The sequence below is a fragment of the Phalacrocorax carbo genome, chromosome 18 (assembly GCF_963921805.1).
Source record: "Phalacrocorax carbo chromosome 18, bPhaCar2.1, whole genome shotgun sequence".
Lineage (NCBI taxonomy): Eukaryota > Metazoa > Chordata > Aves > Suliformes > Phalacrocoracidae > Phalacrocorax > Phalacrocorax carbo.
In genome coordinates, this window is record NC_087530.1 from 2177707 (window position 1) to 2193003 (window position 15297).

The window sequence follows — 15297 nt, forward strand, 5'->3', positions numbered from 1 at the left end:
GCTAATAGCAGCCTGTGGGACCAAACAAGAGGGTTACCTCTGTTCTGCTTCAATGGCAAAACAATCTTAAATACACTTGCCTTTTAATCCACTTATTTAATAGCAGAGACCAAAGCATCTGGTTGGAAACTGAGTGTAGGCTTCTCAAACAAATCACTTATTATGGCTGAAGAGAACTAATTAGTGGTCTCTCTCTGGCTTTGCGTGACTTGTTCAGCACTTGACTCCTATGTTTCAGTACAATTCTTCAAGTAATCTGTAACGCTAGTTCCTGCAGCTGAAACATAGCTTGGGGAGAGAAAAATTAACGGAAATGATAAGGTTTAAAAAAAATGTTTTTCAAACCATGGCTTTGAAATCTCCCCATTAGTACAAACTGCTGCAATCCAAGCATTGTGTAACCTTTTCTTTACTCCTATTTTTATACCTTGCTGTGAGAATTGGCTCAATGGGCAATTTCTCATGCTTTCAGGGGACTGGGAACTGAAGGAAACCCTTCTGAACCCACACCCTTCACAAACTGGGATTGAAAAATAGAAAGCTAAGAATGACAGGAAGAAAAAGAAAGTAATAAAGAAAACAGAATGGAACACAGCCATGAGAACTGAGGCAAGTGTAGTGAAGATTAAAATTCTCATAACAGTTCACTGCTCCGAAGGAAAGCAGGAAAATGTAGATCCTCAGACTAAGAACATACCCTTCCTCCCCCTCTTTTATGCACTTTAAAATATTAGGAGAGTTATACTGAAACCTTCCTCTCCAGTTGATTTTAAAAGAAACTGTGTGAGTAATTACGGAAACCAGAACGCAGTCCAGCAGATAAAAGCTCATCTATTGTATCAGCCTGTCTATAAAAGCATATTGGTTCCCACCTCCTAAACTGGACACAGTGAAAAGACATTTTCCTTGTGCTTTTGTGATGTTCTGGGGACCATTCCAGCAAACCACACCATGCAGTTACAACCTCCATCAACGTCTTCAGACTGAGCCATGTTACTTTAGAAGCTTCTTCTGTAGCTTAAGCCACAATTAGAAGACTTGGAAGAGCCGGAGTTTCTAGTATCTCCTTCATGGGGCTGATCTGCTTACATTTTTCAGCAGCTGTAATCCCCTACATAAACCCAACAGGATGAAGAAGCAGCAGCAAATAATTGCTGAAGGGACAAGATTTGTGATGAAAAGAACCTGAAATAAGAAATCTCCAGAGAAGCAAATCTGCCTGCTGGAAATGACTTTGGCACCCAAAGATCATCTCCTGTCTCACCAAGCTACTGGAGAAATCCGATGGGGGCATAAAACATGAAGACAACCTGTGTCTAGGTAATGGCTTTAAAACCAACATGAAAATGGAACAATGGTGAGGTCCAAACTTTAGATCTCCCCCTGCCCCCACCCTGAGAATGATTCAAAATATGGAAGTTTGCTCACTGGGGTGAGTTATCTGACTCATACATCACAAAAACCCAAACTCTGCTTGATTCTCTCTCTTGCCACAATGGGATCAACTTTCACACGGCGATTACTTCTTAGGAAGGTCCCACTGACTTCGCAAGGATTTTTCACACGATCAGAGATTACTGAGAGAAGGGTCCAGAGACTCAACCAGTCAGTGGAATTTTACCTGCTTTGCCCAGGGTCAGATCAGCATGTGGCACGTCGTTGCAAGGCACCTCTGTGCAGGGCACAGACCAGCCATTCAAGAGAGCAACAAGCCAGCTGACAGCTGTCAGCAGTTGCAATGAGCAGAAAAAGCCAGAACTCCAAAACTTCCATGGGCAGCAGCAACAAGAGTGACCTTACACAATGGGGATGAGTTATTTTGAGCAGATCTGTACATTTTAAGTACACCTGAAAATATTAAAAGGTCTTTCGATAGCTATTTTCCATGTCAATAGGACACCGTGTCACCAGGTCTATTTTGCAGGCTGATGGCACTCCCAAGTTTACTTTTAGCAAGCAATATTTACACTGACTTTTACACAGAGTGCATTTCCTGCATTTGTCTTCGACCAAACCGCTGTGAGGTTTCGGTAAGAAGAGTTACACCTGTTACTAAGACGTTAAGGAAAGATCACAAAATCCACTCTCAAAGCAATGTACTTGTTAACTTCTCCCAAGAAATGCCGCCACAGAACGTGTGACCTGGAATTAGCACTTACCAAGAGCATTCATAAATAAATAGTATTTGTGGAAAAAAACCTGAATAATTTAGACAAATTCAGAATGGTTAAGTGTCTGCAATTTGATACAATAATGCATTGATACAGCATACTTTCAGTCCAAATATGGCAATATAGTTCAATTCTAAAAATAAAAGTGAATCCCTTGTGATATCCAGCCCTTTTGCTGTGTTCGTTTCCTTTTAGGGCTCAAGTTTCCCACAGGAAAATTATAGAGAGGAGTTTGCCTACAGTGCCCGACATCATGTATGGATAAAGCATAAACACAGAACGCATGCTGGAAGGTTTTCCTGCTCTTGGCAATTACGTACAAGCCAGACTATTTAGAGCAATCAAGATAAGAGGAAAAAACCCCACCCACTCCCAAAGGAACACACCTTTGTCAGCACAGTTACATAAAAGTCATCCAAGACAAGACGTGAAAACATGTGACATATCATTTATTTCTTAAATGTATTTATGATCCATTCAGACCTTTCAAATAAAGTGTACAAGTGCATTTCAGAATAAAAAACTACACTCTTCACACGGCTCTGTAGAACACTACATGTCATCAAGAAACTTGAAGCAAAAACTTCCTATTAAACCACCCATGCATCCTTTGGCTACAATAATATCACTGATCAACAAGTACTGCTATTCAATTCTGAGTTTCCCTTTAAAGAGAAGGAGCATCCTAAAACACGCTACCCCTTCCAGAGACCTCTCTTTAAAGAGAGAATATTAAATAAATTAGCTAGGCTTTTAGGCAAAACAGTAAGGCTACTTAGTACTGTTGATGCATGATCCATATATTTGGAGAACAGGCAATCCTACGCTATGTGAAATGCGTCAACAGCCCTTGAAATTTTAGTAGTATCAAGATTACATCAATCCAGAACAAATGGCAGACAAAAATGTAACCAGTGGAACAATCACTGAAAAATGTGCAGTTTCTCTTAGGATGGGAAGTGCTGATAACAGATTCAGAAAAGTGTTTATAAAACTCGCCAAGAACCACATTGACATTCTTAAAATTACATATTGTACAAAGCTCTAAACCGTGTGACTGTACAATTACCGCCGTGTTAAATAAATTGTTTTAAAATACATATATATACATGCATGTATTTTACACGTATATGTGTATACATGTATTTTAAAACACACCATTTAACATGACAGTAATTGTACGGTCACACAGCACGCACACACACACGTATACGTATGTACATCTACAGCAAAAAGGAAACAAGTCAAGGGATGTATGACACAGCTGGGTACAGATCATCTCAAAGGGAATAATACATTTCTTCGAGTTTTAATAGCTCATAGCAAAATTACCTCTTGGAAATAATTATGCAAAGATTTAGAAACAGATATTTACATGCTTCCGATTTATCTCGTTTCATTTAATATTTAAAAATATGCAAGTATTATTTTAAATCAGTAACATTTGTCATTTTTGGCTCAACTGTAGTTTTTCTTATTATTAGTCTTAGTTGAAAAATCAGCTATGGAAACGTCTATTAAAACGGCGGGGTAGAAGCACCCCTCTCCCCTGGATTTTAACAGCAGTTCTGAGTTGGCACAAAATACGTCATTCTGGAGCCACAGCAATAACCCTTCCTCAGCTGCCTTGCGTATCAAAACACCCATCTTCACCACCTCCCCCTTCCCTTGCAGAGTACAAACCAGAGCAAACCCAGGCAGAGGCGAGGAACACCGAGCAGCCCAGACTGCCGCCTTAATGCTCCCCACTGCGTCAGAATTAAACACGGCATTAGCGTCTTGAGGGCTGGACTGGCTCTAATTCACCTGTTTGCTTTTCTAATCTGCTTTGGTGGATTTTTTTCCCATAGCTCTTCATAGCAGGGGTTTCACACACACACCTCTTTCTCATCTTTTAATACAAAACAATTTCCAGCATTAAAAGGCGCACAAAGTTCTTACAAACACACACATACACATTCTTACCTGTGATTTTGTCTATTCTTGACCTTTTCACTGACATAGGAAAAAACTACCAGTCATAACGCTGCTCCTGTACGGAGCCGGACTGCCTCCCAAACAAAACTCCTCCAAACAACCCCCTGGCAAATGTCAAATCTCCACAGAACACACTGAAACAATCTCACGAGTGGCTTCTGCTGCCCCAGTGACGGTGAAGGCGCAAGGAGACAGGTGGGACACAAGGAAAAGCAAGCATCCTTTAAAGTAAGATCGCTCCACTGTATTTCGTTCAGCAAAGCAACCTGAAAGCACATGCACGCATAGCCTCCCATGCTTGCAGTTTAATTGTAAACAGCATGTGGAAAAAAAACCAATTAAAAAAGGTACTAATACAATTTTGAAATCCCTGAAGAAAAAAGACATACCCACGAGTATTAAGAACAGTAAAAAAGCTCATCATTAGCAATTGCAAACTCATTTCCATCCTGCTGCATTCATTAGAGAAATACAAAATTGAATCTAGTGTTTTCATGCTAGAATTACAATAGAAACTAGATTTCGAAGGTTACATACAGAGAGAAATTTATCAGCATAGGAAGTCGCAAAACACTGTGCTGTACAGCATTTCTAAAGACGTTAAGTCTGTGAAGACAATATATGTGATTGCAAATCCTTTCAGACAGTTCAAAAGTGTGGCTGGAGGTAATGCTGCTTCCCGTTATCTGAAAGGATTAACTGCACCATTATTTTTAGTATGCTTTAATGACAACAATTTATCCTCAAGAAATACCTAACCCCTCAAAAACCGAGGTGATCAGAAACATACAGGTACCTTACAGCCCTCAGGGTTTTATTTCTTTGTACACTAAACATCAATTCCTTTGACAGCATCTACAGAAAATGCTTTTTAAAATTTTTTTTTATGAAATACTTTTAATACTCAGTAATGCTAATATTTAAAAATACTTCACAGTGTGGTACTAATGTAACTTCATAAAACGAGCAACTTGAGTTAGCTAAAGCTCAAAGCCTCACATTATATTAAAATAGTCCAAAGATTTCACACACACACAAAATCACTAGCACTATAAATATACCTAAGCCACTTTAGTGCAAAGTCTGTTTTTGCTTCCCCTGACAAATCCCTCTATATTCCCGCCAGCATATTAAAACATCATCCTTTACTAATCTAATCATTGATTTTCAAGGATTCATTTACCGTTGAAATCCCAGAACAACTTTTTTCAATTTACCATAAAAGTAATGACTTGGTTTATTAAGCATTTGATTGCTTGTGTCCCGTGATCTTTGTCACATTTAAGAATGACTCGCATATGCACAGCAAGATTTGAGTTCATCTTTACAAGGAGTTACTTGAATTTATTTATTTTGTTAATTAAAGGATCTCCAGTAACGACCATCAGAAAGAAGCCAAAGCTTTGAATTACAAAACCGCTATCCTCATCTTACAAATTCATAAAAAGAAAGAAGTCAGAACAACAGGGCCAGACTCCCTTCGCTCTCCCACGCCACCCCGGGCACCCTCATGCTGCATCTCAGGCGCTGCCTCATGCAAAGGCGCTGCCCAGGCGTGGCACCCCTCCGCACCAGCAGCGACTGCTAACTTCAAAACGTGTTTGTCTATCTAAACCCCGGTTCTCAATATAACCTAACGGAACGTGCATCCGCTCGGCATTTCTAAAAACTTCTCAGCAAACGAAGGCACCAGTTACCAACCTGCGTCCAGGTAACAGTCCTGCAGTGACTTGGCCTCCTGGTCTCCCCCGCAGCAGAGCCTGCGCCTCCTTTGATCAGCTCAGTGATCGTGACGCTCCCCGCCAGTGTCTTCAGGCCAAAACAAAGATGACTTTAACAACTTCTGTTTCTCAGTGTAATTGACCACAAATTCACTAGCTAGAGAATCGGTTTTGCCCAGACAGATTGCTGAAGAGGCTCTAAATAAACAACCTGGATCAGGACGCAGGAACGTAACCCACATTAACGTTTTCATTAAGTGCTAAAGCTCAAGAGATCCAAATATGATATGGGTGAAATCGCAAACACTTCCATTTGCAACCACCACTAAACACATGTGGAGCAGACACAGAGACTGCAATCAGAATAAGAACTGAAACGTGACAGAAGTCAATACCAAGCGGAGACCCATCAGCAAAGCTGCCTGCATACGCAAAACATTTCACCTGCCTAAAAAACCTTGTGTCAGAGAAAAAAAAACACCTGAGAAGCTGACTACACAACCTATGTCACATCGGATTATTACCCTACTGCTCGAACACCTCAGATAGTCACCCATGACCCTGACTGGTATCGCCCTGTTTGGATTGTCACTCCAGGTCTGACGGGAATCTGTTTGCTGCGGGTGTGGGACCCCCGAGGCTCAGACGAGCTGCCTTTGGAGTGCAGCAAAGCAAAAGCAAGAAGTTAAACTCCATCCCTTATGAAAAATTTATTGCAAAGGATATGACCCAAATGAAATACTCCATTGTTTTGATAGAACTGCAATTTACATCCTACCATCAGCGCAGGCACAGCTGTCCAGCGGGCTTCCTTTGTTTGTTTCCACTGGCCACAACTTTCAGTTTCTTTCTCTAAATACAACTACATCTCATTTTACACTACTAAGTTTTAATTCTGAAGAGCTCTCCCTCCTCCAAACACATTTTACATACAAAATTTTGGTATTAAATTGTCTGCCTTCGCAGAAAATGTCTTTCAAAGTGGTACCTCTGCAACAAGGGAAGTAACAATGGAGAAGCTTTAAGAGTTGAGAAGTCAGGAGAACACTTTTCTAGTGTAAAATGGCTTGTTTTCACAGCGGGGGATTCTCCCATCATCCTAAAGGAGGGGCTGTTTGCTTTGCTGGAGACTGTAAATGCTGATGGCCCAGCGGTCTCAGCAGCTATAGCTTATCCCTAGGTCTAACCTGACCTCAGCCAAACGCATTTCAAGCCCACACCGTCACAAAGTCTCAGGGACCCTGAAGCGAGTAATAGATTTAATATACCTGATTGAGCTGAGACCGCAGCCACATACAAACAACAGTATTCATCATACAACGATTATGAATAAGAAACGCCCTATGTCAACCATGGCCTCTAGAGCTCCAAATTTCAGCAATAGGAATGGAAAGAGAAGAGCAGAAAATGGATTGAAAGACACAGGCAGGCTGAGACAGCAGGGAGGAAGCACTGCTTTCACCAGGAGAACAAATGCACTTGGCCTGGGCATTTCTCCGCTGCCGTTACGCCCCAGCCTCTCCCCTCCTGGAAGCCTCAACAGAGCATTCCCAGGGTCTGCAAAGCGTCCGACCCTTTAAGTTGCATAAGGGAAGACAGCTACTTTTCCCCCATTGAAGTATAAAAACCACAGAGGCCTTTAGACCTCCTGGATCTCAGCAGAACATCAGCACAAAACATGGGCTTTGCCAGCTTCAGATACTGTTGGCAGTGAGGTAAAATTTAAGTTTATCTTGAATATACCATAGAAAGGATGTGTCGCTGTATTCTGCAGAGTCATATAAAAGGGAAGAAAAAGGTTTCGAAACTAAACAACAAAATAAGGACCAGGTCAGGCAAATATTTTGGCAGGTGCTTCAAGCACCCAGAACCAATAACGTGTTAACAACAGCAGCCCTCCAAAACCTCCACCTCCTGTTATGAAATTAAAATTACCTACAATAGGTGAATCAAGTAATTGGAAAAATTTTAAATGGGCCTTTCATTTGTAATGTCTAAAGGTAGACTGCTATGCTCAGATATTAGGTCCTAAGAAATAAGTTTTTTTAAAGCACTGACCTGAATTAGTTCTGTCAACTTCAAATCCTGATGTGGCATAAGATCAGGCTGAAATGTTTCAGACTTCTGTCTCGTACAGTACATCTGTTATCATCACAGCAACTGGTAACACCACAATAAATACCCCAAAATCTGTGTATTAAATTTGCATGCTGAATGTTTCCACCACGTACGTGCCTTGGAAGTGTCTCTCTCAGAACAGACGAACTGCTGAAATTTCTTACAGGTAAAACCTTTGTATGAGCAGGAAAGGAACAATGCAGCGTGAGGCTGAAATTTGGAAATTCCCATTCAAGTCTCTGCTGTAAGAAAGACTCTTCACGCAACCTTGTGCTACTCTTGAGATTCTCTGTGTCTTGGCACTTTTTACCACTTTCTTCTTGTCAAAGATTTGTCACAAATATTCAAGATTGCCCCTTGGCACTCTGACATGGAGCCATGTCAGAATTCCAAGTAGTAGAAACAAATTTCTGAGAGATCAGAAGCTTAAAAACAAGTACAAAACCCCTAATAGCAAATAAAGACTGTAGAAACTAGTAACATTTAATTTAAAAAAACTTAACAGTAGGTAACAGCAAAACTTTTGTTTCACACAAAAGATATCTCGAGCTAAAAAAATACCGTCACTGGATTGGAGATTATAAAAAAAAGAGTATTTCACAGATTTTCTGCCAGCCTATTTAGAAAATGATAATATAATCACAACCTAAACTTCCAGTAAACTTAAAAAAAAATTTTTTTAAGAGGTCTAGCTGAAGCAAATGATCACTTTCTCAGAAGTTGTGTGTATAAAATCCTTTCCATGGTACTAAAAGAACGCCACTGAACTGCATCCTGCAGTCTGAACCCTTCTAGCAGCTTAACTTGAAAGTGAGGCAGATAACCCTAATGAAAAAAAAAAAAATATATATAGTCTGAGAAGGAACTTCAAAATCAGTTCACTTAATCATATCACAACACAATTTTTATGAATACATAATTTGATTTCCATATTCTCCTTGGCGTGGCATTCATCTGTGCAATGCTCTTGACACCTAAATGCTCTAAAGCACCATGCACACTCGGATAAAAATATAGCCAAGAAGGTATTAGATTCCTGTGTACAGCGATGAAAGTGATCCAACTGGAAAGTTTGCTGCCTAACACTTCATAGCACAGATTGCGATGAAAAGCACTACTGCGCCTCACGTTAACGATATGACAAAGGATGTTAAATGGACTGTCGAGCAAACAAGGTAATATGCTGCAAAATTATTTCTTCCGCGGTTGGCACAGTGAGCAAGATTCACCCCCATGCAATTTCACTGAAGACGACACACTCAAATGTTATATTTAAAACATCTAACCACATATACACCTAGAACAACATTAAATTAAGAGGAAAAAAAGTAACTTAAATTTTTTTTTAAAATCAATAAATTAACACAGATAAAAATAGAAACATTTGACACTAAATCTAAGCCACTGAAGCAACATCTAAAAGCGTCTGTAAAAACACAGGATGAAACTTGAATGCATCAACTGGCTGCAACTCCTCTCTGTCCTCATCTCTTGGAGACTTCCCGATTCTGACTTTCACCTCTCACGGAAATCATCTGAGCTGAGGAAGACTTCGAGATGAATAGGGCAACTGAACAAAAGCCTGGCTGTTAGGAATGTTATAACTGGACCTTAGCTGCAAAGCCACAACAGCTGCAAGCATGCATCTGCATCTGTAACACCCACTACACTTTAAGTACAATTCTAGGCTTATAGCCGAAGTAGCAACTGCTTCATCTTGAGTTAAATCTCTCTCATGATTTAGACCCCTTTAAAATTTTCCATATTCTCAAAAACTAACACACAATGCTCCCAAACCCCTCTGTTCATGCCATGAAAAAAAAAGCAACAATCTTTGCTCTCCAGCTTCCACATAAACCTGAAACTGCCATTTTTAGGGTTTTAGGCCCTAGCAGATTCTTTTCTTCTATTAAATTTAATCAAATACTATTTTAGTGATAGACTGCATCACTTCAAAGACTTGGAAATGTTAGATAAGGTGAAGAGCCAGAGAAAAGCTATTGGGAGTTTACCTGAGAGGCTGTTCCAAAAATACCACGCACACACTTTGATATTAGTGACTAAAGCCCTTAAATTGTTCCCCAAAGCCCACCTTTGCCATAATGCCTACAAAACACTTGAGAACAATTAGCTGGCTGATGTGCTGTGAGCTTATTATACCATTTATAAATGACTCACTACACCCTTATGCTCTGCTCCCCCCACAGCTGTCTGTGTCTCTAACCAAAATTCAGACTGCGAGAGCTCTGCGGATCAGATCACCTCTATCGTGTCCATGCAAGGATCACAGCATAAGCCCTGGCTCTAGACACTCTCTTATTACGTAAGATAAAAAGAAATGTCGTTGCGAAGGCATCAGGGTTTAGACAACCTTTGCTCTTAAAATTTCGGATGACCTAAGGGGGAAGTTTATATTGAGAGGTTTGGACTATTGATGAAATACGTTGAAAGCAGATCAAAATATGACTTAAACGTGCTTTGTAACAGGGCACTCACAGCGGAACTAGGCAGCAATAGCAGGGGGTTCTGCCCCATCCTCCCCAGGAACAGGTACACGCACAGACCCGTAAGAGGAACTCACATCTACCAGCAACGAGTGCTGACAAGCACAAGCCGTGCCAGGAGTGCCTCATCCCACCGCTCTCTCTTCTCTTCCCTGTTTCCTCACTGGCAGCCTGACAAGACTGTACTGGAGTAAATGCGGATGGGCAGCAAGCAGGCTGGTCTGCAGCAGTCGCTGCACGTGCAAACACAGGACAGAGACACAAGCTGTCATCCTCCAGGGCAACGCACGGAAGACGAGAGGCCAGGGCTCGCAGCAGACCAGAGAGGAGGGTATGACTATGCTTGCAGGAGGGACAGGGTAGAGTACTAAAAAGAGGATGATCTTGATCTGTAACAACAGTAGACCTGAAACCATTTAAGAAAAATAGAGTCTTCCCTTGGGCCAAGAGAGTTACTCCCATTCTAAAAAAAATCAAATTACTTCTCCCTAATATTTTTCCTTTCCCACGATGACTAACCACCAGTGCACACCGTGACACACGAGCTCACAGAATTCCCCAGGCTCACAGCAGTCCAACGCACCAACTCGAAACAGGACGAAGGAAGCAAACTGCGGATGGCCACGGTGTATAACCTGCTCTCAGAGCAGAGGTGTGGCGGGGGGATAGCCCTGACCAGGGACAGGGCGAGATAAGATGATGTAGACTGTAATTTGGTATTACAGGAATACATGGTTCACTTTCATTTTCTAATATGGCATCAGTAAAAGGACAAGGATATTCTTTAAGAAAACTCATCAATTTGCAGGCCATACTGCCTTCTTAACAGCATTAGAGTACTCAAAAATATTTAATCTAAACTAGCTTGAAAAAGCTGCGGTCAATGAGATTTTGTTTCTCGGATACTGACTTTGTTTGACCAGTCAGATATGCGTTTGCTGACAGGATTTAGCTCCTGCTATATTCGAACCATCTTTAATCCCACAAAGGCTAAAGAAAAATGTCTCTGATTTAGCTCTGTGCACTTATGAATAGCTCAAATACTACAGTTAAATTTACAACATAGTTCCCTTAGCTGTTTAGAAGACAATTGTTTTCTTTCATTTCCCCTTGAGTTCTAGTATGTAAAATATCAGAAGAATTCAGATTAAAAAAAAAAAAAAAGAGGGACATGTTATTTTTAAAGTTGTTCTTGAGAAAATTTCCACATGCAAAACCATGGCATTTCTCCACTGGTTTGAGAATAATTTTCACATGTTGGCATCATCCTCGAGTGGCTGCCACAACTCTGGTATCATAAAGCGACATGTATTTTCTCTTCACTTATCAAAACACATTTTATTTAACCGCTAAATTTGGTCTGATCCCAGTTTTTCTTCTTATTTCACAACAAACAGGAAAATGCAGATGCCGCACTCTGATCGCATACATGCATCCTACCAGAGGAACAGGGCGCGGAAGCCAGATCAGTCCTCCTAAGCATACGACTGTTCTGATCACATCGCTGCACTCATGGCTCAATAAGACTTTAAGTTCACGCTAAAATGTTCCCATTGTTCACTACCATTCTAGAAGTCCTGTCTAGGTAGCACTGAAAAACAAATTGTTTGGCCCCTTCTGTTATGATGCTGGAACACCGTGTCAATATACTTTGGCATATATTAAAAAATCCCTGTAATATACCATATACTGTGACATTTCCACTTCAGATCTATCATTTACATGTGAAGCACGAATCTCGAAAGAACCTAGTAAAGCTGTAAGAAAGACTACATTTTGCCGAAGCTCTCAGACACCCACTCCATTCAGTCACACCAGCTGGAGAGGTAAGTGTCAAGATACAGCTTTATTCTTAAAAACGAATATGGAGGTGAAGCTCCACAGCCTCCTCCACAGCAATAATTTTTTCAAGTGAAATCACAATGATATGTGCTCCTGATTCTTCTATGTCAGCAGCATTTCTCAGAAACCTTTTTGCAAATCTGGACATCTTAAAATAACATTTAACTTATTTTGCAATTTATGGAATTGTCCCTGCACTTCCCAGTCCAGCTGATAGGCGTCTTAGACATGACATCCATTGGAAGATCTTTTGCTCCTAGAGGTAGAGGAGTCCTTAGCTACCCTCTGTCTAGCGCAAGAGGCACAAATAGCCCCTGAGAGACGCTTAAGCCCCTTCTGAAAGACACTGTTGGAGAGACTGTAAATGACACAGTTGCAGAAACTGTTGCTAATGGCAAGCCAAGTGGTCAAGAAGGATGCAACGCGGTTACTATAGACATTGGAGCTCTCCAGCAGAAAATAGATTATGTAGGGCAACCAGAGGATGTAGAAAACACTGGTGATGCGGAAAAGAACCATGGCATAGCGCTTGTCCGGGCAAGGCTGCGCCTCCCCAGCCTCCCCATCCTGAGAGCTGAAGCGCACTCGCCTCTCGTTGATCTCCTTGGTGTGCTGCTGGCAGATGCGGAAGATGTTGAAGTAAGTGAAGCAGACGATGAAAGCAGCCGGGGCGTAGAGCATCACCACGATGAAGAGGGTAAAATAGGGATCGGTGTTCCAGGAATTGGCACACCACTGAAACACATCCCCGTGATATCCAGGCTTTCCCCAGTGGAAGGAGGGTAAGAAGACGAGGCAGGAGTACAGCCAAATGATCAGAATGCAGATTCGGAGTCTCCACGGGGTAACCAGCGTGTTGTAGGTCAGCGGCTTTGTGATGGCGATGTATCTGTCAATACTAATGCACGCCAAAGAGGCCATGGAGACGCTCTTCAGCACCGATACCACGTAACCAAAGATTTGGCAAACCAAGGACTCACTTGCAACAATAGGATAGTGCAGCAGAGACAAAGAAGGCACCAGACAGCTCACGCCCACCAGGAGGTCAGCATACGCCATAGTCTGGATGAAGTAGCTGGTGGTGTGGTGGTTCAGCAGAGGTGCACAGTGAAAGACAAATATCACAATAATGTTGCCCGAAATAATCAGCACCATGAGGAACACAATAATAACCACTTCCAGGAGGCAAAAATTGATGGTCTCCAAATAGCTAATGGCCAGGAGGCAGAACGGCCGGCCACTCTGGTTGCCAACCAAAGAGGAGTTCATCTTGAGCACTGCAGTGATCTCTCTACTTCATGCTCCTGCCTGCTGCCTGCAGCCACTCCAGGCAGCTGCTGTCATTGCGGCTGGTGCTGCGTGTGTAGCAATGTCAAAACCGAAGCTCCGGTCCCCAGGGCTGCTCCAGATGCTGCTGCTGTGCATTGTCTGCAGCACAATTCCCCTTTAAATCCGGCTCCCCGCCGCTACTGGAGCACCGGGACACAGCAGCAGTCATGTCAGCAACTTCACGCACGCACACGGGAGAGGGCTGATATTCAAGCCCTCCCGGGTGGGCTTGCCTCGCCGAGGAGGGACGAGGGGTCGGGGAAAGAGGGAGAAGGAACCTTCACCGAGTCAGGACGAGAGTCCTCCCGAAGGCTGACAGAAGAGAAGGGGGAAAGTGTTTTACAGACCCGCCTCTCCCCCCGCGCCGCCACCTCCATCCCCACGCCCTGCTACAGCGCTTCCCATCCGCCGGCGGCCCCCGCTCCCGGCCCGGCTCCCCCCCGCTCCCGGCCCGGGGTCCCGGGCTCCGGCCGGAGAGCAGCCCGGGGAGCGGGGAGGGGGGGGACGAGGCGGCCTCCCCGAAATTCCCCCCGCCGGCCATGCAGGCGGAGGGATGCGCGGGGCGGGGAGGGGGTCCAGCCTTTCTCTCCTGGCTCCATTTTGCAACGACGCTTTTGTTCGCCGCCTCTCCCCGGCCCGCGCCGCCGCGACCGCCGCCGCCGCCCAGCCGCCCCCCGCCCGGCCCGGCCCCGCCGCCCCGGGCCCCTACCTGCCGCAGGGGAACAAAAGCCCCAGAGCATCCTCGGCCGAGCGCCGGCACGGGCGGCGTGTGCTCGGCGGCGGCGATGCGGAGCCAGGGGGAGGGGACGGCGGGGAGGAAGGGGAGGGAGGCGGGCAGGAGCGCGGAGGAGGGCGCGGCGCCGGCGGGGAGCGGGGCCGCAGCCCCCGGCCCGGCCCCGGGAGGGAACGGCAGAGCCCGGCCGCAGCCTCGGAAATGCGGGTTTTCCACTCAAAACGAGTTTCACCGCCGATGGCGGTGGATGCCTCACCCGGCGCGACCCCGCAGCCTCCGGGATCACCGGCGGGTCTCCCCCGCTCCCGGCGGCGGCTGCGGGCTCTTCCCCCGCACAGCCCGGCCCCGCAGACAGACAGACAGACACCCACGGCCCGCTCCTACAGACGGACACCCAGCGCCCGCCCCTGCTCCTGCCTCCTCTCAGCACCGCTCTGCACGGCAGGTTCACGGAGTCACAGACTGCGGGGGCTGGAAGGGCCCTCTGGAGCTCACCCCGTCCCACCCCTGCTGGAGCAGGCACCCCCAGAGCAGGGGCACAGGGCCGCGTCCAGGCGGGGGGTGAATGTCTCCAGGGAAGGGACCCCACAGCCTCCCTGGGCAGCCCGTGCCCCTGCTCTGGCACCCGCACAGGGAAGGGGTTTGTCCTCATGTTCAGGTGGAACTTCCCGTGTTCCAGCTTGTGCCCGTGGCCCCTTGGCCTGGTGTTGGGCACCACTGAAAAGAGCCCGGCCCCATCCTCCTGACACCCGCCTTCAGATATTGATAAGCATTGATGAGATCCCCCCATAGTCTTCTCTTTTCCAGGCTGAACAGACCCAGGTCTCTCAGTCCTTCCGCATCACGGAGATGCTGCAGCCCCCTGATCAGCTTCGTTATCTCTCCACTGCACTCTCTCCAGT

At 44.5% G+C, this 15297-nt stretch overlaps 2 protein-coding genes across 5 annotated transcripts in view; both read right to left on the reverse strand.

The window, feature by feature from the left end:
- Positions 1-15297, reverse strand: part of RABGAP1 (RAB GTPase activating protein 1) — a 76873-nt gene that overhangs the window by 22982 nt on the left and 38594 nt on the right. The gene's annotated exons all lie outside the window — the stretch shown is intronic.
- GPR21 (G protein-coupled receptor 21) lies at positions 2600-14776 on the reverse strand. Its single transcript, XM_064468658.1, has 2 exons — positions 14372-14776; positions 2600-13974 (listed from the first exon to the last, which is right to left on the reverse strand). Exon 2 carries the CDS (start codon positions 13600-13602, stop codon positions 12556-12558), a length of 1047 nt encoding a protein of 348 aa, XP_064324728.1. The 5' UTR covers positions 13603-13974; positions 14372-14776; the 3' UTR covers positions 2600-12555.